This window comes from Melanerpes formicivorus, unplaced genomic scaffold (genome assembly GCF_026170545.1).
Source record: "Melanerpes formicivorus ecotype bairdi unplaced genomic scaffold, bMelFor1.0.p_v2 SCAF_42, whole genome shotgun sequence".
In the NCBI taxonomy this organism is placed as follows: domain Eukaryota; kingdom Metazoa; phylum Chordata; class Aves; order Piciformes; family Picidae; genus Melanerpes; species Melanerpes formicivorus.
The window spans coordinates 3,339,930-3,364,036 of NW_027142394.1; the positions used below are offsets into that span (position 1 = coordinate 3,339,930).

Sequence of the window (24,107 nt, forward strand, 5' to 3'; positions counted from 1 at the left end):
CCTGGGGAACTTCAGTCACATCCCTTGTCCTGCTTCACTTGGTTTGTTCTTCTCATACTGGCTGTGCCTAATAATTCATATGCATCCAGAAGAAGGTTTTCAACAGCACATTCATAGTGAGGAAAGCAATTTGTTTCACAAAGTGCAACTGGGATGGCCCCATTGTTTTGTCTTTGCAAGCAGTCTCTTATTGGAATGCTTTACAGAACTGAACAAGCCTTAGGAAAAAAAATATCTATTGCTAATATTTAGGACCTGAGCAAGATTTATTCCAGTGCAAAAGCAGCCTTTAAGAACATACAGCAGTAACCTTTTAGAAAGGTAATGATTACTTTTGCCAAGTAACACACAGGACTGCTAACAGCACAAGTGAAAGAGGGAAGTGTTGAAAATGGCCTATAAGCTACTCTCCTAGCTAACAGATAATATATATATATATACACAGAATACAGAATTAACCAGGTTGGAAAAGACCTTTCAGATCATCAAGTCCAACCTATCATCCAGCACCATCTAATCAACTAAACCATGGTACTAAGTGCCTCATCCAGTCTCTTTTTAAACACTTCCAGTGATGGTGAGTCCACCACCTGCCTGGGCAGCCCATTCCAATGGCCAATCACTCCAAGCAGCTGTGTGCTCCAGTAAGGACCTGCTGCAGAACCACCCTCCACAAGCACAAATAAACCCAGGAGCAAAACTAAGAACATAGTTTCTCTCCCCATGGTTTCTCTCTCTCTCTCTATGTATATATATATATAAATCATTAAAAATGCCTGCTAGGCAATTACAGGATATTCTTTTAAACTCCCACTTTTGACAGTTTTGAAGATCAGAAAGCTTTTACTCCAAACCTCAACCCTAAGGTATTGAACCTGCAGGATAGTGGTGGATAATAGCTGACAGAAGAACATGCACCCCTGAGCCACTGCAAAACAAGAGGCAGAGGAGTAGTCTAAAAGTGACTTTGCTATATTTAGGAATGGCACAATCAATACAATACAGACATCAACTCCACAAATATAACTCGGGTCAGTCGCCAGTGCCCGAAGCCAATACATCTGCAGGGGTAAAAAAACAAGCAAACAGCTAACTAGATAAATCAGTCTGATAGCATGAGGGGAAAACATTCCAATAAAAAAGGATTTGCCAAGCACAGAAGAAATGCTTGTTATCTTTTGGAGGAATTCACAAAATTCTCTCTTCAAGTTTAGCCATCTTTTAGCCACTCTTCACATGTTTAGTTTAACTCTGTGTCAGTTAATGTGAGATTGGTGAGCACTCAAAAGCATTAAGGTTGATTGACAGCCCCCTGAACATGAGGCAGCAGTGTGCCAAGAAGGCCAATGGCATCCTGGCCTGCATCAAGAATAGTGTGGCCAGCAGGAGCAAAGAAGTCATTGTGCCCCTGTACTCAGCACTGGTTAGGCCACACATTGAGTACTGTGTCCAGTTCTGGGCTCCTCAGTTTAAGAAGGACATTGAGACACTTGAATGTGTCCAGAGAAGAGCAACAAGTCTGGGGAGAGGCCTTGAGCACAGCCCTGTGAGGAGAGGCTGAGGGAGCTGGGGTTGTTTAGCCTGGAGAAGAGGAGGCTCAGGGGAGACCTCATTGCTGTCTACAACTACCTGAAGAATGGTTGTAGCCAGAAGGGGTTGGTCTCTTCTCCCAGGCAATCAGCAGAACAAGAGGACACATTCTCAAGCTGCACCAGGGGAAGCTTAGGCTGGAGGTGAAGAGAAAGTTCTTCACTTGGAGAGTCATCTGCCATTGGAATGTGCTGCCCAGGGAGGTGATGGAGTCACCATCCTTAGAGGTGTTCAAGAGGGGGATTGGATGTGGCACTTGGTGCCATGGTTTAGTCATGAGGTCTGTGGTGACAGGTTGGACTTGATCTCTGAGGTCTCTTCCAACCTTGGTGATTCTGTGATACCACACACAGGCTTACAATGAGAGCAGGAAAACAAAAAGAAAGAAATTAGTGGCAACCCAACAACCTCTAGTGACAAAATAACTCTTGACTCTGCAGCTCAGAGGGAAGTGTTGCATTATAATCTGGATGCAATCAAATCTCTGGTGGGTTTGTAAATCACTGCTAAGAATAATCTGTCTGGTTGTTTACTCTATTAAAAAGAATACTGGTGTCGACACTCAAAATTTGATTTCCATGCTGGTCTGAGCTCTTGCATCTCTAACTGTTTGCAGGCAAGATTTTGTCATCTCTTGGTTGGATGTTCTAGAATAGTCAAACATGGTAGTGATTAGGTCTCCACAAATCATAAGTGATAACTTCCATGCAGAAAGGTTTATAAAAGAAGCTGAAAAGATAAACCCCTGCAACTCCACCAAAACATCTACCACCAGACTGAAAGACATCCATGGAAACACTGCTGTGGGATTTCACATCTCCTGTGATACTGACTTCTGCATTCATAGTATCATAGTATCATTCAGGGTTGGAAGGGACCACAAGGATCAGCTAGTTCCAACCCCCTGCCATGGGCAGGAACACCCCACACTAGATCAGGCTGGCCAGAGCCTCAGCCAGCCTGGGCTTAAACACCTCCAGGGACGGGGCCTTGACCACCTCCCTGGACAACACATTCCAGGGTTTCACCACTCTCATGGGGAAGAACCTTCTCCTCACATCCAGCCTGAATCTCCCCACCTCCAGCTTCATTGCATTCCCCCTAGTCCTATCACTACCTGAGATCCTGAGAAGTCCTTCCCCAGCCTTCCTGTAGCCCCCTTCAGATACTGGAAGGCCACAATTAGGTCACCTCGGAGCCTTCTCTTCTGCAGACTGAACAGCCTCAACTCCTTCAGTCTGTCCTCATAGGAGAGGTGCTCCAGCCCTCTGATCATCCTTGTGGCCCTTCTCTGGACACATTCCAGCACGTCCATATCCCTCTTGTAATAGGGGCTCCAGAACTGGACACAGTGCTCCAGGTGGGGTCTCCCCAGAGCTGAGTAGAGGTACTCCAGGTGGGGTCTCACCAGAGCTGTTACTGACTTCTTCATTGTTACTAACTTCTTCATTGCATCCATGAGGAAAAGCTCTTTAAAGTTACAGGGCCACAAAACCAGGTACAGGAAAGCAACAGTTGGGGTGTGGTTTCTTTTTGTGTGGTGGTGGTTGTAGTTGGGGAGATTTTTAACATATTTCCCTCTCCCCCTCCCAACTAAAACATTATTATACAAGAATTAACCAGTTTTAATATGTGCAATTACATCCATTGGAAGGGAAGTGAGGAGAAACAACAGTTGAGTGCATCTGTTTCCAAATATTTGATTGGATATGGTTCAAACAGTCTGCAGCCCAGCTCTTACAAAAAGAGGTGCTCTTATGAAATAATATAAGTCCTTTGTATGTGGTCTTGCACCTGCTCTTTCCAGTGCAAACCACATTTATACTGTTCTTGACTCCTCCAACATGTCTGAGCCATCGCAGCTAAGAGTAGAGAACCTGTATTTAGTGCTCCAAAACTCAACAGCCAGAGATCTACTGCTTTGGGTGGCTGGAAGCAAGCAATTCAGGGCACTTAAAAGCAGTAACTGTATTTGCATTCTGTAAGAACACATTTTTGTTGTTGCTGCCATTATAACAAACCTCCATTTAATATGGAATCATATTTCTGTTGTTGTTGCTGCCATTACATCTGAACTACATTTAATATGGAATCAGCTAAACAAGCATCCTCATAACTGCATTAGCTCCATCCACCCTTGGGCACTAAACTGATTTACCTATCATTTATTTCTATAGAGATATAGATGAACATTCTTCTGCATCCACTAAGCTTCAAAGTTTAAAGCAACATGCTTTTGAGTCTTAGTTGTTGCTGAATAAGATTTGAATACCTTCCCATCAGTAGCACCTGGCTCCTCTCATAGAAGTGAGCCCCTAGATCAAGGGCATTGTGTTCCAAGAACTACAACTCACCCACACTGCTTCCTTACATTTCTCGCTTTGGGAAACATGGCAGTATCAGCAGAACAGCAGAGAACACAAGTATTTTGAAATACTCAGAAGTAGGCTCTTCTCAAGAGCCCTTGTGACTAATCTAGCTCTGCTCCTGTTGAAATTACTGGGGCTTTTATTACAGTCTTGAAAGAAAAAAAAACCCCACTAAACAAAATCCATGGCTCAGCCCAAGAAACATTATGCACTTCTGCAAAATTACTTAGAGCAAGAGTACAGAGCTTTTCTCTTATGAAAAGCTTCAGCTAATCCCTCCCTGATGAAGGGATTTTTTTCCCCCCCCACTTACTCCAAACATTAACCAAAAGTTCTGACATCACCCACGGGCCATAACCACTGTCCTCCTACAGCAGAGAAAGAATTTTTCCCTCCAGTGAGGAACTACCAATACCAACGACCGAGGAGCTTTGCAAATGAAGACTGTATCACAGTGTCATCAAGGTTGGAAGAGACCTCAAAGATCACAGAGTCCAACCTGTCACCACAGACCTCATGACTAAACCATGGCACCAAGTGCCACGTCCAAACCCCTCCAGGGGTGGGGATTCCACTCCTGCCCTGGGCAGCTGGGGCCAGGCCTTGACAACCCTTTTAGAGAAGAAATTTTTCCTAATATCCAACCTCAACCTCCACTGGGCCAACCTGAGGCTGGTGCTTCTTGTGCTATTCTGTGGTGCAGAGAGCTTGGGTGAGGAGCAAGTAAAGGTGAGGAGCTGAAACCTCCCTTCTTGAACACCTCTTTAGCCACCCAACCATCCTGGCCTGTCTTAAGTCCTTCATTTTATTCCACAGGGAAGAAGAACTAAATGCAGAAATGATTCCTTTGCCCCAAGAAGTGCTGTCTGGATTATTGAATCACAGCAAACTCCCAGAATCATCCATCCCAAGGATGTACTTGAGGAAGAATTAACTAATGAGGGCTGCTAAGCCCTGAAACTACAAACCTGATCACTCAAGGTAAGTTTCTGAGCTACATAATTGTTAACTTTCAGCATCATTGACTTGTGAAACTCATCTGGCCCAAGAAGCCGTGACAGGACATGTTTCCAGCACAAAACAACGTGGAGCTGTGGCTGCATACCACAACCAGCCCCCAAACCTTATGAAATCAACACAAAGTTATTTTTAAGTCCCTTTCAGAGAAACTGTTGGAGGACATAGGTAGGAGGCTGTTTGTATTCGTTTTAATGGCTCCTCACATAAAAGGGTACTTTTTTTTTGAACAGTTGTATTTGTTTAGTACAGAGAATTCCTTGAGGGAAGACTAATATTTATAGCAATGCTAGTCAAAGTGTTCTGTCTCCACTCCCAAGATCATCTCTCCAACTGAGGAAAGCAAAAAAACAAAAAGCCTCATCTGCCAAAACCAGCCCAAGTTGTTTCTATTGTTGATTCCTTTTGAAGTCAACGATACCAAAGCCTAGGGCAAATGCTAACCAACCAGGTCCTGCATTTTAGCTCTCCCATGAGCTATCCACACAAGGTCTTGAGCTTCACAAACAACTCAGCCAGCCTTTAAAAATAGAGTTTTGTTTTGAACTTATCCAACTAAACTATGAAGAGGCTCAAGCACTACTCATGTGCTGCCTTTCACAATTCAACAGTTGAAACTTTCAGTTCAGATTTGGAAGAGCAACGCTTCCTGCTGCCCAAGGTGAGGCCCCAGGCAATAATGCTGGCTCTTCTCCTTCACTTTATGAATGCACCTAGAAGAGCACTGTGACTGCATCAGTAGTTACAAAGTATGAAACAAACCAATCAATCCCCACCATCACCACACACAACAGCAAACAACAGAAATGTGCAGGCTGGGGAGAGGCCTTGAGCACAGCCCTATGAGGAGAGGCTGAGGGAGCTGGGATTGTTTAGCCTGCAGAAGAGGAGGCTCAGGGGAAACCTTATTGCTCTCTACAACTACCTGAAGGGAGGCTGTAGCCAGGAGGGAGTTGGTCTCTTCTCCCAGGCAACCAGCACCAGAACAAGAGGACACAGTCTCAAGCTGCAGCAGGGGAAGTTTAGGGTGGAGGTGAGGTGAGGAGACAGTCCTTCACAGAGAGAGCTGTTAGCCATTGGAATGTGCTGCCCAGGGAGGTGGTGGAGTCACCATCCCTGGAGGTGTTCAAGAGGAGATTGGACGTGGCACTTGGTGCCATGGTTTAGTCATGAGGTCTGTGATGACAGGTTGGACTCGATGATCCTCGAGGTCTCTTCCAACCTTAGTGATACTGTGGTACAGCACACATGGTTCTGCAGGTAAAGGAAGGTCTCTCTTCACACACAGTACAGCTCCCACCCATCAGGACAGCTCATGAACACAACAAGCATTTAAAGCTGAAAAAGCTCAACACCAAAAGAAGTGGTAGTGTACTCTAGGCAGCAGATACATCATGCCATTGATTTGGCCAGAGCAGTCCTGTCAGCAGAATTCACACACTGGGTTTGTGGATAAAACCTGAGGAAATTTGATTGCCTTAGCCCTTCAAGGGTAAAATCTGGTAGACAATTCTGCTGCATTGCTTTTTGAGTTACTTTGCCCAGCAGAGCACAACTTCCTTAAAATGCATCTTTTTTTCTTTTTTGTTTTAATTTTAGGGGAAAAAATGTAAATAAATTCAACTTACAGAGAATGTTTTTACTGCTCAAGCACAAAGAGGTATCTGGAAGTAGTCTGCTTTCTGGCGCACAGCTACCTCGGGAATCGAATCGAAGCGAGATCTGGTATTTGTGTGTATTTATAGAGGCTATAACTCACACCTTGCAATGATAATATGACTTGGCAAATACAGAGAGTCAAATTCCTCCCCCTCCCTCCCCTCCATATTGCTCTGCTAGAATCTCTCACCAGCAGTTTGACACAGAAAAGGTTTGTGCCCATGGGCTCAGCTGGCGAGCGGCCAGGCAAGGTCTGGGGAGGAAGAACTTCGCAGGAGTCGCTGCTAGACGCACACAGTTGGAGGAGCATCTGTGAGGCTGCAGATGAACAGCCTATGAAATCCCACCCAGGCTGTGCTGGCCAGCTGAAAAGCTCATCCCCAGATTTCAAACCAGTCTGTCAGCCATTAGACCTGGTAGTGTCTGAGGCTAGCAGCACAGCTCTGTTTCCAGGCTGCTTAGATAACAACTGTGCAGCTAACGGGATGGACTGGCAGAAGTTATTTTAAGTTGCAATTACTAGCTCCTATCTTATCAGAAGAGCTAGATGTGCACAATTGTTGCTGCTAATAGCTTCCCTTCCTCTTCTGAAAGAGCAACAGGAATTTTATTCATGGCAACTAAAGACAGAGTAAATAGTATCAGGTGAAAGGTGAGGTGCACTCTGCTCTTGCAACCACCCAAGTGAACTTCAGTACTCCCCATTCTTCGTGCAGGCAGTCCCACTGAACAGGTTTGAACCACATGTCCTTTTCTTACAGCAATACTTCACCAGTCTCCTTCTTACAGTGACAAGGATCCAACTAAACCAGCACACAGCAGCAGTTCTCAAAGCCAAAGACTGCTCAAGCAGCCCTCTCTCTTTAGCAGAGGGCTGGGCAACCCTAACTGTGCAGAGGGTGGCCAAGTACTCTGCAGTTTTTCAAAGCAATCACTGAGTGGCTGGGAGAAGAGTTAGAAATCACAACAAGAAAGCAAAGCAGCACTGCTGCACATCATATGAGGCACAGCTTCAGAGGGGCCCACAGCTGGATGATGGAGAGCAAGATTTTCTCCATTTGCTATGCACCAACCAAAACCACCACCGGCAGATCCAGTATCAGAAATCACTGCCATAACACAGAGTATTCTTCAGCAGGCTGGGTTAAGTCTTGAGGACAGCCTGGCCTTGCTACAAGTTCACCTAAAGTCATTAGGCTGCATGAGGAAGTTGGGCATGAATAAGGTCATTTTTACTTGCATGACTCCATCCAGAGCTACACCTTGGCAATAGACTTCTCTTAGATCAGTCACGCAGCTGTTCCTAACAGCACAATCCGGTCATGATAAATTTCATGCTCCCATACTGGTGGCACCTACAGTTTAGGAACAATGGACCCATCAATCCTCCAGACCCACAGCTGGCTAGCAAACACACTATTTTCCATCAAGTATTTAATGAAATTAATTCCAACAGGATTTTACAAACCAGCTGCAACCACTTCCTGCAGCCTTTGAGAGTACTGTGGCTTTCAGAAGTCAGGTATGATGCTATTATTTTACTTAGCATTAGAAAACCCCACATGCTCTAAGGAGGTACATATAGTACCCAGCCACCACTGAGGGATAAAGAACTGGGCACTTTCCAGCTTTCTGAACTAGGTTCTGGAACATTTCCTTATAGCTTTGGTAACAAACTGTTAAGGAAGCTAATGTGAGGCTTTGTCTTTCTCTAATACATTATGATCTGTTCCTCCCTCCCTGAAAGAAAACCCACCAAAAGGTTGCAGGATTCTTTTATTTTTCTGGCAATAAGATGCTGCTCTAAGACTGTGCCACACACAAACTGGATAAGCAGCCAACTGCTGAGTGGGAGGCTCATTAAAAAGGGCCATTTGCTTGCCATATGTCTCTTTCTTCTAGACAGACTAATTCTAGTCATTAGAGTTCTAACCAGAAATGCAGAGCAGCAAAGCAACTTTTCGTTAAAATGGTACCAGAAATTTTCCTAAGCATCAGAGCACTGAGAACCAGTTGGTGCTCAAAGGGAGTACCACTTACAGACCAGAGTCCTGATCCCAAAGCAGGACTGGCAGAGCACCTCATCCTTGCAAGGCTGGCATCTTCCAACCTCCCACAGGGGAGTCCCAGCCCCACCAGCTCTTCCTGCTCCTGCCCTCCACTGCCACCCATGTTGCTCCTGCTATTGTTTCTTGCTTCCCCACTCCACTGCCATCTCTCCCTCCCTGCTACTGCCACAACGTTTCCTCTGCTCATTCCAACACCCAGGAGGATGACTTGTACAGGAGCATCAGCTTACAAGATCAGCCAAGCTTCTCTGCCATTGAGAAGGCTGTACTCTGTGCTCCCACCTTAGGAAGGCAGCACAACCATTTATTAGAGCAGCTCTTGCAGACCTTGGTGTATGTAAAAATCATAGAACACTCTGGGTTGGAAGGGACCTGTAAAGGTCATCTAGTCCAAAGCCTAAACTGGGACATCTTGAACTAGACCAGATTGCTTGGACTCGCATCCAGCCTGACAACTGAGAGAGATCCTTTGTCACCAGTTTCCATCTGGACACTGAGCTGTTGACCACTACCCTGTGGATGTGACCATCCAAGCAATTCCTTATCCACCAAATATTCCATCCATTAAATTCCTGTCTCCCAAATTCAGAGAGCAGCATGTTGTGAAGGACCATGTCCAAGGCCTTACAGGAGTCCAGATAGATGACATCCATAGCATCCCTGTAGTCACTCCACCACAGAAGGCCACTAGGTTGGTCAGGCAGGACTTGCCCTTGGTGAAGCCATGCTGGCTGCCTTGAATCACCTCCCTGTCCTCCAGCATCTTCAGATGTGTGGGTAATACCACACCAGCAGGCAGACACAGGTAATCCACAGGCATCCAAAGGCTTCCTGCAGTGGGGTGGTGGTGACCCAACAAGAATCATATTGATAAAAAGGGGAACACCAAATAACTCAAAACCCCCAACCCCTTTGGATTTCACGTGTGTCTCTCAGTCTCTCTTTTCAAATCAGATATAGCAGTTCTTCAGATAAGAACATATGCATGCTACATCTTAATGTAAATGTCAGGCTCTTTTCTATTTACATGCTGTTTTAAGATGCTACCAGTCTGAAGTCAAAATCAGGTTCCCCATTAATTTTAGTTGGAAAGTTTGCCTAAATTCACATCTTGTGTTTCTATAGCAACTGTCTTTCTGGAGGATCTGAAAACTCTTCACAGGAAAAAGTTGATACCATAAACAGCTCAAGTAATGACCATTTCCTTCATCCAGTATCCCAACAACTTCTAGAGGAGGCTAAAACTGACATGCTATGACACTGCAACTCTCATTCCTACCCAGAAATGTTTTGCATCCCACCCTGCAGGATATGCTGTAACCCTTCCCCTAGGGAAGGACACATGCTTCCCCAGCAGCTGGTTCTAGGTTTCCAAGGCACACTGGTAAGAATCTTTCAACTCAGATCTACAAATCCTAAATACAACATTACTTTGTTCTTTTTTTTCCCCATGTGGTGATGCCATTTGTGTGACAAACATCTTAATTCCCCACACACTTTGAACCCTACTCACTAAATTAGCAGCCACACAGCAGCTAAAGAGTTGGATCGTGCAATTCATCTTGTCCATGCATCTCAGCAAGGTTTCACTTTTCCCTGGGGAAGGACTTCTCAGGATCTCAGGTAGTGATAGGACTAGGGGGAATGGAATGAAGCTGGAGGTGGGGAGATTCAGGCTAGATGTGAGGAGGAAGTTCTTCACCATGAGAGTGGTGAAACCCTGGAATGTGTTGTCCAGGGAGGTGGTCGAGGCCCCGTCCCTGGGGGTATTTAAGCCCAGGCTGGATGAGGCTCTGTCCAGCCTGGTCTGGTGTGGGGTGTCCCTGCCCATGGCAGGGGGGTTGGAACTAGATGATCCTTGTGGTCCCTTCCAACCCTGAATGAAACTATGAAACTATTTCTTGAGTTTGGAAGTCCAGAGGCCATGAAGCATTTCATCACAGACAGCCTTCTTCTGTCAGTGCTGCTGGCTGAACACCCTCCGTAGATCCACATCCCACACTTGCCTGTGTTCAAAAGGTTAAACATCCTGAACCTGTTCTTCTGGCAGAAGACAACAAATGCACTTCATTGCATGCATGTGTTCAGCTACCACGACAAACCCAAGACCTTTCACATGATAAGCTGGTCCACACACACTAAAAGAGGGATCAGGTGAGCACCATGAAAGAAGGCAGCTGGAATAATTCCAGCCACCCAAATGCAGCCAGCCAGCCAGTCTTGGCTGGCTATTCCCAGTCTGCTGCACTACAGAATTCATGTGAGATGAACCAGAAAAGGTTGAAGCAGTGACAAATATTTAAAGAGCATGCTGTGAAGGTGACTCCCCTGAAAAATATATAGCTTTAGCATTCAGATTTAAATGGTTTTTCTCACTCTCCATAGGGTATCAAGCACCCTAGTTGACAGTAACATCTGTCAGTGTTGCAGACTTTGTGACAGGTGGCTCACCAGCCAGGCATTCCCAGTCTGGGGACACACATGGAAGCCCCTGTACAGTATGTGCACACACACCCCCTATTTCCTTCTTTGGCCCTGCTCTCAAACTGCACACTCAGGTTGAAAAGAAGAGATGAGTCTCACCTGTAGTAAAATGAACAGGTGGAAGACACAGAGCTTCATGTCTGCACAGAAAGCTGTGAGGAAGTCAGCAAAGGCTCCAAGTTCTCCTCTAATGCTTAGGTCCTTCAGCATGGGAAGTTAAATGCCCATGTTTCTCCTACACAGTTAATAATGGTCACCTTTGCTATTAGTGCTAATAGCTTCTCTCTCACACACAGAGAAACAAGTTAATCTCTGGCAGCTGAGAACAGAAAACAAATCTCAGCAGCAGAGCTCAGGACAGAATCAAGCCAGTTTTTCCACTCCTCGAAGTTTCAGAGCTCAGAGAAGTGCCTTTCCCTGACACAGCAGAATTACTGCCTTGGATCACAGGCTAAATTAAACACACAAATTACATTCTCCATATAAACAGAGTTATACATGGCTTAAATAGCACGGGTTTGTTTTCCTGTTGGCACCAAGGGGTACAGTAGTTCAGTCAAAGCTCAGGACACTCGTGATGTCAGTTGCTTTAACAGGCAGCGCTGACGTGCCCGGCTCCCGTTCCCAGACATGAAGTGTGCTGGTTTCCATGGGGAGGATGCTGACCCAAGAATTCCTACCACACTTCCTATCAGTTGTTTTGAACAGCAAACACTGGGCTCCAGGGGAAAATAGTCTGTTTGGCCATCCAAAAATTCACAAGATGACATCATCCTGTGTGACAGATTTCTCTGCAGCTCCCTCCCCAAACACACACGGCCTATCAAAACCCCTGCTCTACATTCCTGCCAGCTGGGTTCTGTATTTACAGAAGGCAAAGACATTCCTAAGTTTTGCCTTGCTTGTTTGCCATGTTAGCTCAATTGTAGAAGTTCCCACTCCAGCCCCAGGAAGCAATAAATGGCAGTCAGTTTAAGAGAGATTTCTTAGAGTAATCATAGGAAGCTCAGGGCAATTTTTCTTTCCCTTCAAAAATTCCTTTATAGATTTAACCCATGTAACAAGTCAGAGCATCAGTAAAGGAAAAAGAGTGGATGAACTTGAGACCAAATGAAACTAAAGGCAGAAGGGACAGCCAAATGAAGAAGCCCAGAGGCATGCAGCAAACCACACCCAGATCCCCTAAGCACTAAGGATTATACTTCTCTGCAAAAGTCTGCATTTGCTGCTAGCATCCAGGTAAGAGTCAGAGTCATGGGGGAGTTCCATTGCTGACTGCATCACTCCTTGTTGAGATCTTGCAGCTTTCCTCTGCACTTGCTACTCTGTTCACATGAAAACACAACCCCCCAACTTCACAGCCCAGAGGTAAGCAGGTGATGAACCAAAAGCCATCCTTATCCATATGTACCTGTCAACATTTTATGGTTAGATTCCATCTTCAAGGTCTTTTCCAACCTAACCAACAATTCTGCTTCTGTTCCTCTTTAACTCAAATAGATTGTGTAAAAATTCTTCCTCAAGGTTTGCACAGAAGGTTAGCATGTATTTTGTACTGATTAAACAGTGACCATGGCCTTTACACCCTCCTTCTCTTATTTCTCTTCTCTTCTCTCATCAAGGGTCACCTTTGAGGCCAGATGGGTGGTATTAAATCTGTGCAATTCCTACTTTAGGAGAACTGGTGTGAAGTTCCAGACTTCACAATGTAGAGCACAGGCTAACAGATTCCCTTTGAGCTTCTAACTGCTCAGAGTTTTTTCATCTTCAGATCATCAAGATAATAAAATTAACCAGGTTGGAAGAGACCTTTGAGATCACCAAGTCCAACCTATCACCCAACACCATCCAATCAACTAAAGCATGGCACCAAGCACCCCATCCAGTCTCTTCCTAAACACCTCCAGTGATGGTGACTCCACCACCTCCCTGAGCAGCACATCCCAATGGCAAATCTCTATTTCTGTGAAGAACTTCTTCCTAACATCCAGCCTAAACCTCCCCAGCACAGCTTGAGACTGTGTCCTCTTGTTCTGCTGGTGGTTGCCTGTATGGTTTTCTGTGTGTCTGAACAAGTCCTTTAAGACAAAAAAGGGTGAAGCAGCTTCACACTTAACCCATGCCTTGTTCAGAGCCTAGAAACCAGCAGCTTATCCCTTCCCCAACCTCACGGGCAGGAGCTAACCATCTAGGTAGGCTCTACTGTTCATGCATCTCCTCCCTTGTGGCTGGTACTTAGTGAGATAGGACCGGAACCTTGTGTGCAGCCCTAAATACACCTCAGGTTCCCAGTGGGGATAAACCTTTTCCTCTCAACCTCCTTGTGGTTAAGTTAGGCAGCTTTTAAGACCCTTCTCCCAAGCACTTAAGTCTTTCTAGCATCATGCAGATGAGCCCAGCCCTCCACTGTACCAGCCAAGAGCTAAGGCAAAGTAATTCAAGCAGTGCCAAGCAAATCCTGTGTGATTTAGCTCATTCTCCCAGTCTTCTGGGAACCAGTTTCCTGGCTGCTGTTCTACCCTTCCCTCAACTGCAATCTTTCAAAGAGTCATCCTCCCCAATGACTTTCTTTTGTACAACCCTCGGCAGCTCCTTCCTAATTGATGTGACTCCGATCAGCTTCTTTGCCGCCCACAGATCTGAAACAAGCAAACAGAACACACCTCACCTTATGGTGAATGCTTACAAGGTCATAGCTGAATTTCAGCAACTTTCAAGTTTGCAGACTTGCAGTAACAGCCAAGAACTGTGGAAGCCAGAGGAACATGTGATACTTCAAATCATCAGTTGTAGGAGCTGTGAGTCTTCCCTCTCTCCTCCTACTCCCCTTCCTGTCTCACAAATACAACACAAAGCTCAATGCTGTGGCAAATCATAGACTCATAGAACCAATAAGGTTGGAAAAGACCTCAAAGATCATCAAGTCCAAACTGTCACCCAAGACCTCATGACTAGACCATGGCACCAAGTACCACATCCAATCCCCTCTTGAACACCTCCAGGGATGGTGACTCCACCACCTCCCTGGGCAGCCCATTCCAATGGCTAAAAACTCTCTTTGTGAAGAACTCTTAGTTTTGGTTTGTTTTTTAAACAAGGGTAAGATTTTTACTGATGCTGAAGTCAGAGGAGGGCAAGGCAGCAGTAGCTGAACATACACAACTCTGTCCACCTGGTACCTCACCAAAACAGTACTGAAAAGTATCACTCTCAGCACAAGTTTTTGTTTCCTTTTAAGGCACCAAGCAAATCTCACAAAGCCAAACAAATTTTACAGACCAAACTGGGGTCTAGAATCCACAAACTTTTATTATGGGTTGGAAAGCAAGAGATTAAATGCAAGTATTTTCTGTCCATGAACTTCTGGGACACAATCAGAGTCTCCCTTCGTTGCTTGGAGTAGTACCACTCTGTGAACAAACCCTGCTCGTCTCATTACATCAAAGAGCAGCAGCCTTTGAGAGCTGCAGACTCTACAGCAGTTTCAGACATCTCAGATGGACCAGACAGCAAAACTGGAAGGTGGATGGGAGCTAAAACAAGAGTCAAATGAGGCTTCACCAGAAGGTTGACTACACACTTTGATACATCCAGCTACCCACCTGAACCTCAAACAAGCTCTAGAAACTCTGGAGGTAACTCCAGAAATCTCTCAGCTACTGCTGCGTATAAACAAAGAGGGGAGCAATCTCGGCCTGCTGATTTTCATTTAGGAGGATGATACCTTTAAGGAAGCTAGACACTGCAAAACAGTCTGGCTGACTGCAGAGAGGTGAAGTTGAGTGTGAAAGATTCTCAGCAGTGCAGTTTAGGAAGGATGTTGACTTACTGGAACGAGTCCAGAGAAGAGCAACAAAGTTGGTGAGGGGTTTGGAACACAAGCCCTATGAGGGAAGGCTGAGGGAGCTGGGGTTGCTCAGCCTGGAGAAGAGGAGACTCAGGGGTGACCTTATCACTCTCTACAACTACCTGAAGGGAGGTTGTAGACAGGTGGATGATGGTCTCTTCTCCCAGGCAGCCAGTACCAGAACAAGAGGACACAGTCTCAGGCTGCACCAGGGGAGGTTCAGGTTGGATGTTAGGAAGAAGTTCTATACAGAGAGAGTGATTGCCCATTGGAATGGGCTGCCCAGGATGGTGGTGGAGTTGCCGTCATTGAAGGTGTTCAGGAGGAGACTTGACAGGGTGCTTGGTGCCATGGGTTAGTTGTTTGGGTGGGTTGGATTGGTTGAAGGGTTGGACACGATGATCTTGAAGGTCTCTTCCAACCTGGTTTGGTTTATTCTAAATAAAGGTTATTCTAAACCTGATGAAGAACTGCACACTGCTGCTCACTAGAAGCTAAATTTGAACCTCCTCCCCGCACAGAAAAGGTATTTATGGTGCAGCTGCAAGCAGCCAGTGCACACCATGAGGAAACAAGTACCATATACACTCACAACAAACTCCTTCAGCTCAGGACAAACTGCTCAGTCAAAAAAAAAAGTAAATATAAGTAAACAAGCAAGCAAGCAAGCAAAGAAATAATGGGCAGATAAATGTGCACATGCCTTAGTAGTCATAAGCCAAAATGCAAAGCAGGAGAGAGTCTCCAATACAGGTGGTCAGACAACAGGGGAATATTTCATTAAACTTGGGTAAAAAGCTGCCTCTTCAGCAGCTTGGCTAAAGGGGGTGGTGGTGAAGGAACAGGAAGAACATTGCTCTTACAGGTGCAAAATAAGCAATTTTTGCCAGCAGCTCCGCTGCCTGCATTTTGATCTTCTGATTTGATATTGCACTAAAGATAGACAGAGAGGCTTTGCCAGAATTTAAACAGGCAAAGAAAAGCAGCATGACAAAGAGATAGGCCTGTGGGGAAGTCTGACAGCAACTAAACTGGTTGAAAGTACCAGGCAACTTCATGCAGTCAAGTATTCAGAGCTCCAGACGTCACATTTCTCCTTTAAAACCATGAAGACTATATGCTGGTGGCAATGCTTTTATGAGCAGCACCTGTGAAGACAAGCTTTCAAACCTAAAACTGCCTTTCAGATCATACAACCTTCTTCAAGGGAAACAAAGAAACAAACAACCCCAACAAAACAAAACTTGGGTACCAGAGGGTTAAATATGGGGGTTGGGGTTTTTGTTTTACCTCGGTTTTCTTTTGAGGACATACATCCATTAATGGTTTACCTGCCCATAGACTCATGGCAGCTTGCCTCTCTCAGAAGAGTTGCATTCAGGTCCTGTTCTCCAGAATTTATACTCAGTTATACAGCACAAAAGCCCCAGAAGAACGGTGTGATAGTTGGGTGCCAGGTTTAAGTTCAAAGCAAGACACAAATTAGAATGCAAAATGCATTTCATATCAGGGAGGGGTGTACCTGTTGGCTGGAAAGGACTCACCTAAGTTCCCTACTGCAGAGCGGTGTCCCTCCCTGTCTTAGATCTCCCCCACCTCTTTGAACTTCAAGATTACCCTACCAGGTGTACTGCTCCACTTAGAAGAACACCACCCACTGTTCCCAGGGAGGTAAAGCCCCAGACAAAGCGCTCTTTGTCCAGCACCACCTTCCTTGACCAGCAGACAGCATTAAATTGCACCTGAGGGAGTGAAGAGTCTAAACTGATCATGACAAGGAAGCACTCCCTCTGTCCCCAAAGTAGCAGCAGATACCATAAAGCTGTCAAGCAAATCAAACTCTCATGCTTGCTCTTCTCTCAGGGCCATGAAGAGAGCTGTACAATGTTCCAAACATATTATAAACATCTAAGAGTCCTGGACCTTATTGAAGTAAAAATCCAAACTTACTCAGACCTTACACGCATCAGGTTCAGGGTGGGTACAGAGCAACAGCAGCTGCTGTACCCATCTCAAGACAGCTAGGAGATGCCTAACTCACACCATATTTCAGTGCTCTCCTCCCTCAGTACCCCAGGTGTGACTACCTCTGAGCAGGGGGCCTGCTGGGACTGCACAACTGTGTCTCAGAGGCAGGCACGTCTTTGGGTAGGAGAGAAACTTCTGCAGCTGCACACTGCAGAATCTGAGGGCACTCTCCTGCTCCACCACTGCAAAGGCAAGTTCACTCTTGAGGAGACCTGCAGAGAGCAGGTCCTTCCCCCGTGCTAGCAGGACACAAGGAGGAACAGGACCCATGAGGCACTACTCCATGATGAACAAACCAAACCAGTAGAAACAGGTTTGGGTAGGAGGTTCATTGTGAACCACTTCCAACGCCAGAGAAGGGCCTTCTGACTCACTCCCATCTGGCACCCCACCTGGGGAAGGTTCACGTGACAGGGCTTTATATTCCCTCATGTAAAAGACATTAAGAAAGCTATCACACACTTGGGTAAGCAACCAGCCAGGGCACCAGTGATTACCCTGCCTTAGCAGCTGCACACCTTCACTGCAAGGTGGGGAGGTGAGTTCACAGGAAGAGTATTTCCAACACCCCGGATATGTTAGGGTGGCACACCCTGGAACAGGGTGTTACTTTCTAATGTATTCATCAATGTATTTTCTTTATTAGTTGCCTCCCATCAGCACATGGATGGCAGCAGTGACACATGAGGCATTCCCTCCAAGCCCTGGGGCAAAGCTGAGTAGAAGCTTCAAGAAAAGCAACTCTGCTATGGGGCCAGGCTGAGGGAGCTGGGGCTGTTCAGCCTGGAGAAGAGAAGGTTCCAGGGGGACCTTAGAGCTGCCTTCCAATACATGGAGGGATCCTAGAGGAAGGCTGAAGGGGGGTTTTTCCTAAGAGTGTCTAGTGACAAGACAAGAGGGAATGGTTCTAGGGTGAGGAAGAGTAGGTCTAAACTGGATCACAGGATGTACTTCAGTACAAGGGCGGTGAGACTCTGGAACAGGTTGCAGATGCCCTTCCCTGGAGGTGTTTAAGACCAGACTGGATGAGATCTTGGGCAACCATGTCTAGTTGAGAGGTGTCCCTGCCCATGGCAGAGGGGTTAGAGTAGAAAATCTCTGATGTCCCTCCCAACCCAAGCCATTCTATGATTCTGGTTAGGTTATCTTTTTTAAAGTGTCATCTCAAAGGCCCTCTGAGCCACTTTTCCCATACAGCAAGTTTAAGTGACCACTTCCAGCTCCATCAGCTTTCAAATCAGTAACATGCATAAGGAATTGTGGCTTCCTACCACAGGCATCTGAACAGCCTGGGTTCACCTGTTGTAGAGTCAGAGCAGAAGACTTCAGTGGCTTGAGCTGATGAAACCTCAGAACTACTTATGACAGTTTTGAGCTATATAGCCCTGGAAGGTAACACAAGAAGGGTCAGACAATGCCTGAGGGACACAGTGATCAGTCCCCTAGACAGTGCCTTCAATGGCTTTCAGTTATCAGAGGATACATTTGAAATGTGGTCATCTGCATCCCTGTGACAGAGATTCCCACACAGGTGTTCCTCTTGGCAAGAAGCACAGTGAGTCTAATTCTGCAAGACACCAACATGCCCTGGACCTTCCCAACTCAGCTCATAAAACACTGTTTTCCAGAGGCTACTAAGGGAGATATTTATCAAGGTAAAAATTGCAGTGCTGCTCAAATCAAAGCTAGCAGCAATATTTTGACATCAGCTGGAGGGTATGGATGATGCTCACTCCCTTTTAGAGCAGAAATTTGGTATGGAGGGTATCACAGTACCAGGAACAACACAGAAGTAGCTCAGACAGAAAGCTGGTAAGAGCTTCCTGTAAGTATTGAGTGCAAACTGTGTCCCTGAGGAAAGCAAAGGACACAAAAGAATGTTCACCTGTTCTGCCAGTTTACCTTGGAGTCTTGTGAAGTCCTTTCTCTCGTGCCAGGACAGGGCACTATCAGCACAGGGATTTTGATATGCTTCCTATTCTACATGCACATGAAGACCTTAGTTTTTTGTTTTAGGAGCCAGAAATGCATTAGCCATTTGGTTTCAATTTATGAAAACTCAACCAGATGCTACATTAACTTCAACTTTTACTCTAAAGAGAAGCAGACTGGGAAGAGAATTCAAGAGGGAATGGTTTGACTAACAGCTGTCATGTATGACTGTTCTTTGACAGCAACAGCAAAAATAAACCATCTCAGCCATCCTCAACAGAAACAACCAGGGTAGCAGTTTCCCAGTAGGGAAATGACTGCAGAACTGAGGTTCTTTTAAGGTAAAATAATGCACTTGCCTTCTTTAATAAGGCTTTATTGTATTTAGGTTTCATAAGTGTATTAAAACCTGATCTAGCAAGTAACAAAATAAGCTTTACTTTATACTCATGTATGAGTGATGACTTTGTGGTACTTAAACCCAAGAGAATAACCTAATTATCAACTTCCTTTCCTGCTCAACTGTTGCAACCAAAGTCTTGCTGCAACTTGCTACCTTAAAACACTGCTAGGGGTGGGGGGGAAAAGTTATTCTATTAAAGCCCCAAACAACCTAGAAAGTAATTTTAGTGACCTCTTATGCTCCATCTGTAAGGGTCATCCTGGTAGGCACTACATCTTGACACATGTATGAAGCTAAAACACACCTAAGCATAAAGTTACACAGCAATACAGTTTACAAACACTTGCCTAAGAGGACATAAGCCCCACCTTTAAACCCAAAAGCTAATGGCTGGGTCCCACATAAACATTCTGCTGACTATTCTAGTGGTGCTTTCTGCGAAGATAGAATGCTCTGGGATGCACAGGGAAGGCTGTGCCAGCCAGCTCACCATGCCAGCTGATAGCACTACCTTTCAGCAGCAGCAACAACATCCTCCTCACAAAGGTTCTAGAGCAGTCCCACCTCCCAGCCTTCCCAGAGCTCACTGCAGAGCAGATGCCCCAGCTAGCTCCAGAGCTGGCAGCAAAACTGTGTCAGGTCAGCAGTGAGCCCAGCAAGTCTGCTTAGGCAGCTGCACTAAACTTTGCCTCTTCAGCATGGGGTGCTGGATCCCAAAAGCAGTTATCATGAGGCACTGCACCATGTAACATGGGAAGCACAGTCAGTGTTAGCTCATACATCTCTGTATGAGCAGCATGCATTAATCTTTAGGGTATGGAAGTCATCTCTAAGTGCACTTAGATGTTAGGACTCAAGCACCAGATTGCAGTGCTTTGCCAACTAAATCTCCATGTGTTTAGACTTGCCTCTCCTTTCTTGTAGGCAAGCCCTGATGGGACATGTTGTGACCATTTTTGTGACGTTCCTGGGCAGCATCTGAGCCCACCACACGCTCAGCGAGTGCCCTCGCTACACGGCAGTGCCTGAACTTCCCTCCATTTTCATCTCATTAATGAAGAGTTTATGGCAGGGAACTTTCTGGAGACTGTCTGACAGCAAAACATTCTGTCAGCTAGACACACAGGTTTTTCCTGCATTAACACAAGCCAGGAATAAAAGCACATTTCCCCCCCCCAGTATCTTAGGGGACAGATTTTGCTTCTGCTGGCATCTGTATAAATTTAAGCTATGAATGACTGGAGTATGAGGAGTCAGAAAAGCCCTGGTAGGCCTTTGTTAATTTCTTTAAAGATTAAGAACCAAGCTTTATTAAAACCCTTCAGATCCAGCCTTCTTTCATGCCAACAAGCATTTTATTTTCTGTTCTCCTCCTTCCAGGAATTACAGCGAGGGTTTTAAAATGCAACATTCAGTTTGAAGGAAGTGAAGTGTTTATCTGGCCACAGCACTGAAGATTTCACAGCCAGGAGGTGTGAAAAAAAAAAATCAATCTCTGTTACTAAGGACAAGCACTAGAAAGTGTTTATACTAAGGAAAAAAAGCAGAGAGGTTTTAAAGCCATTATCAATACAAGCTGGGGGATGAGGTGACAGAAAGCAGCCCTGCAGAAAAGGACTTGGGAGCTCTGGTGGATGAGAAGCTGGACATGAGCCAACAGTGTGTGCTTGCAGCTCAGAAAACCAACGGTAGCAGTGTGGCCAGCAGATCCAGAGAGGTGATTCTGCCACTTCACTCTGCTCTGGTGAGACCTCACCTGGAGTACTGCGTCCAGCTCTGGAGCCCCAAGCACAGGAAGGATCTGGACCTGCTGGAGTGGGTCCAAAGGAGGGCCATGAAAATCATCAGGGAGCTGGAGCACCTCTGCTATCAGGACAGGCTGAGGGAGCTGGGGTTGTTCAGCCTGGAGGAGAGAAGACTCCAGGGAGACCTAATAGCAGCTTTCCAGTACCTGAAGGGGGCTACAAGAAAACTGTGGAGGGACTGTCTACAAAGGCCTGGAGTGATAGGACAAGGGGCAATAGTTTGAAATCAGAGAAAAGGAGATTTAGATTGGATGCTGGGCACAAGCTCTTTACCATGAGGGTGATGGAACACTGGAACAGGTTGCACAAGGGAGGCTGTTGAGACCCCTTCATAGCTTCATAGTTTCATTCAGGGTTGGAAGGGACCACAAGGATCATCTACTTCCAACCCCCCTGCCATGGGCAGGGACACCCTACACTAGATCAGGCTGGACAGAGCCTCATCCAGCCTGCTCTTAAACACCCCCAGGGACGGGGCCTCGACCACCTCCCTGGACAACACATTCCAGGGTTTCACCACTCTCATGGTGAAGAACCTCCTCCTCACATCTAGCCTGAATCTCCCCACCTCCAGCTTCATTTCATTCCCCCTAGTCCTTTCACTACCTGAGATCCTGAGAAGTCCTTCCCTGGAGATATTCAAGGTCAGACTTGACAGGGCTCTGGACAACCACAGCTAGTGCATGAACCCCAAGGAGAACCATCAAGAAACCAACTAGTGGAAGTTTCATCACTGAAGTAGGGTGCATCACCCAAGTTGCAACACTAATGAGACTGAAATAAAACATTTCAGTCAGCTCTTATACAACTCAGCACACCCTCACCGCACCAGCATTTTAGAGATGACCATAAGAAAACTGAGTAGATTACTCATTTGAGAATCTGCTACACAGATGACCAAGTAAAACATGAGCTGAGTAGATTACTCAACTGAGAATTTGCTATAAAGAAGACCAAGTAAAACACCAAGCCCAGGTTTCTGCTTCAGTTCACATTTTCCAGCTTTCATTTTTTTCCTACAGCAGTAAGGTAAGTGCTGCCTCCTCATATAGCATTGTTCTACTCAGCTTGTGAGTGACATTAAACAGGAGGAAACAGTATTAAAAATCCATTTCCTAGGAAAGCAAAAATCATTTGAAATCTTCAAAACAAACATGGATTGGTTGCATCAGATCTACTTGAAAGAACATTACTGCATCAGCTCAAAATAATCCAAAAAGGCAGACTGACAAGAAAGCTGGGGAGGGACTTAGGGTGTCAGGCAACAAGAGGACTGGGGGGAATGGAACAAAAATAGAAATGGGTAGATTCAGATTGGATGTTAGGAAGAAGTTCTTCACTGTGAGGGTGGTGAGACACTGGCACAGGTTGCCCAGGGAGGTGGTGGAAGCCTCATGCCTGGAGGTTTTTGCAGCCAGGCTGGATGTGGCTGTGAGCAACCTGATCCAGTGTGAGGTGTCCCTGCCCATGGCAGGGGGGTTGGAACTGGCTGATCCTTGAGGTCCCTTCCAACCCTAACAATTCTATGATTCTATACCAGCAGTATTATTACAAAGGGTCCATGGCTTTTAACATGGGAATAATTAAACAGAAATCCCCTCCAGCCTGAATATGCAATGAAGTGTAAAACCCATTCCATCTTTAACTGAACACTGCAAGGTATTTTCAAACTTTTGCACTTTTGTCACCACATGCAGAGATGAGAAGCATTAACTGTACTCAGATTGAAGCAATTCTATGCAGCTATGTGTTCTGAGAATGTGCTGCCCAGTGAAATACATCTATGGGTAGCCCTGGGAGCAGGTCAGTATCGCTTGTACTCTGCAACATGATTAAAGAGTTAAGTCACAGCCACTGCCATCAGAGGCTTAGCTTCACTCTGTCAAAGCAAGCCATCAGTGCAAGTGGAAGGCAATTCATTCTCTGGGAATTGGCACTTCAGGTCAACAATAGCTTTACCTGCATAATGCACAGGGATCTCTATCTTTGGCCCTATGACGTAGTGACCCTCCTCCAGACTGTGAGCTGTGATTGTCGTCCACTGCCGACAGGAGTGAATCAGAAGGTAGTCGCTCTCTCGAAGGCCTTCCACCGTCTCACCTGCAAAACAGATGGAGAGGTTTTCTTTAAAGAAAAGCCAAACAAGCCAACAACAAACCACACTTACTGCATGAACAATTAAGAATAAAATGCTTGCTGTGAAGTTTTCCTATTGCTCTTTATTTCTAAATGTCAAAACAGCTGAACAAGAGCAATCCAATTCATTGAAATGCTGCACACTGCTCATTGTCACAAGTAAGGACTTCACCTTACACAAACCAAACACAGAAGAATAGGTTCATAGAATGGCTTGGGTTGGAAGGGACCATTAAAGATCATCTAATTCCAACCCCCTGCCACAGGCAGAGCCACCTCCTACCAGACAGGTTGCTCAAAGGCTCATCCAACCTAGCTTTGAACAGTGCAAGGTTGGAGCCTCCACAATTCCTCTGGGCAGCCTGTTCCAGGGCCTTGCCACCCTCATGGGGAAGAATTTCTTCCTAACCTTTCATCTAAATTGAGCTTCTTCCAGTTTGAAGTCATTGCCCCTCATCTTGTCATTCCATGCCTTTGTAAAAAGTCCCTCTCCAGCTTTCCTGGAGCCCCCTTCAAATACTGGAAGGCTGCTCTAAAGTCTCCCAGAAGCCTTCTCTTCTCTGGGCTGAAATATAAAGCAAACAAATTCAGTGTATGAATACAATACCATAGAGGTAATCCAGATTACTCAGCAGTGACTCTGGGGCTCCTTCTTCAGCTTTCTGCACAAACAGACTTTTCATATCTCTACTTATATCTGCCTATTTCACTGAGTATGAATACTCAAAAGGTCTTTTGCTTTCTAAATAAAGGGGTGGGGGGGAAGCA

The 24,107-nt window shown here is 45.7% G+C and overlaps 1 protein-coding gene across 3 annotated transcripts in view; it reads right to left on the minus strand.

Moving 5' to 3' along the window:
* Positions 1–24,107, minus strand: part of GAREM1 (GRB2 associated regulator of MAPK1 subtype 1) — a 111,851-nt gene that overhangs the window by 61,704 nt on the left and 26,040 nt on the right. For 2 of the 3 annotated variants that reach the window (XM_068158760.1, XM_068158759.1), the window contains exon 2: positions 23,163–23,303. In XM_068158760.1, the coding sequence (XP_068014861.1) occupies positions 23,163–23,303 (141 nt within the window). Of the gene's footprint in view, positions 1–23,162; positions 23,304–24,107 lie in introns of those variants that run through there. The other variant, XM_068158761.1, reaches the window with a different exon arrangement.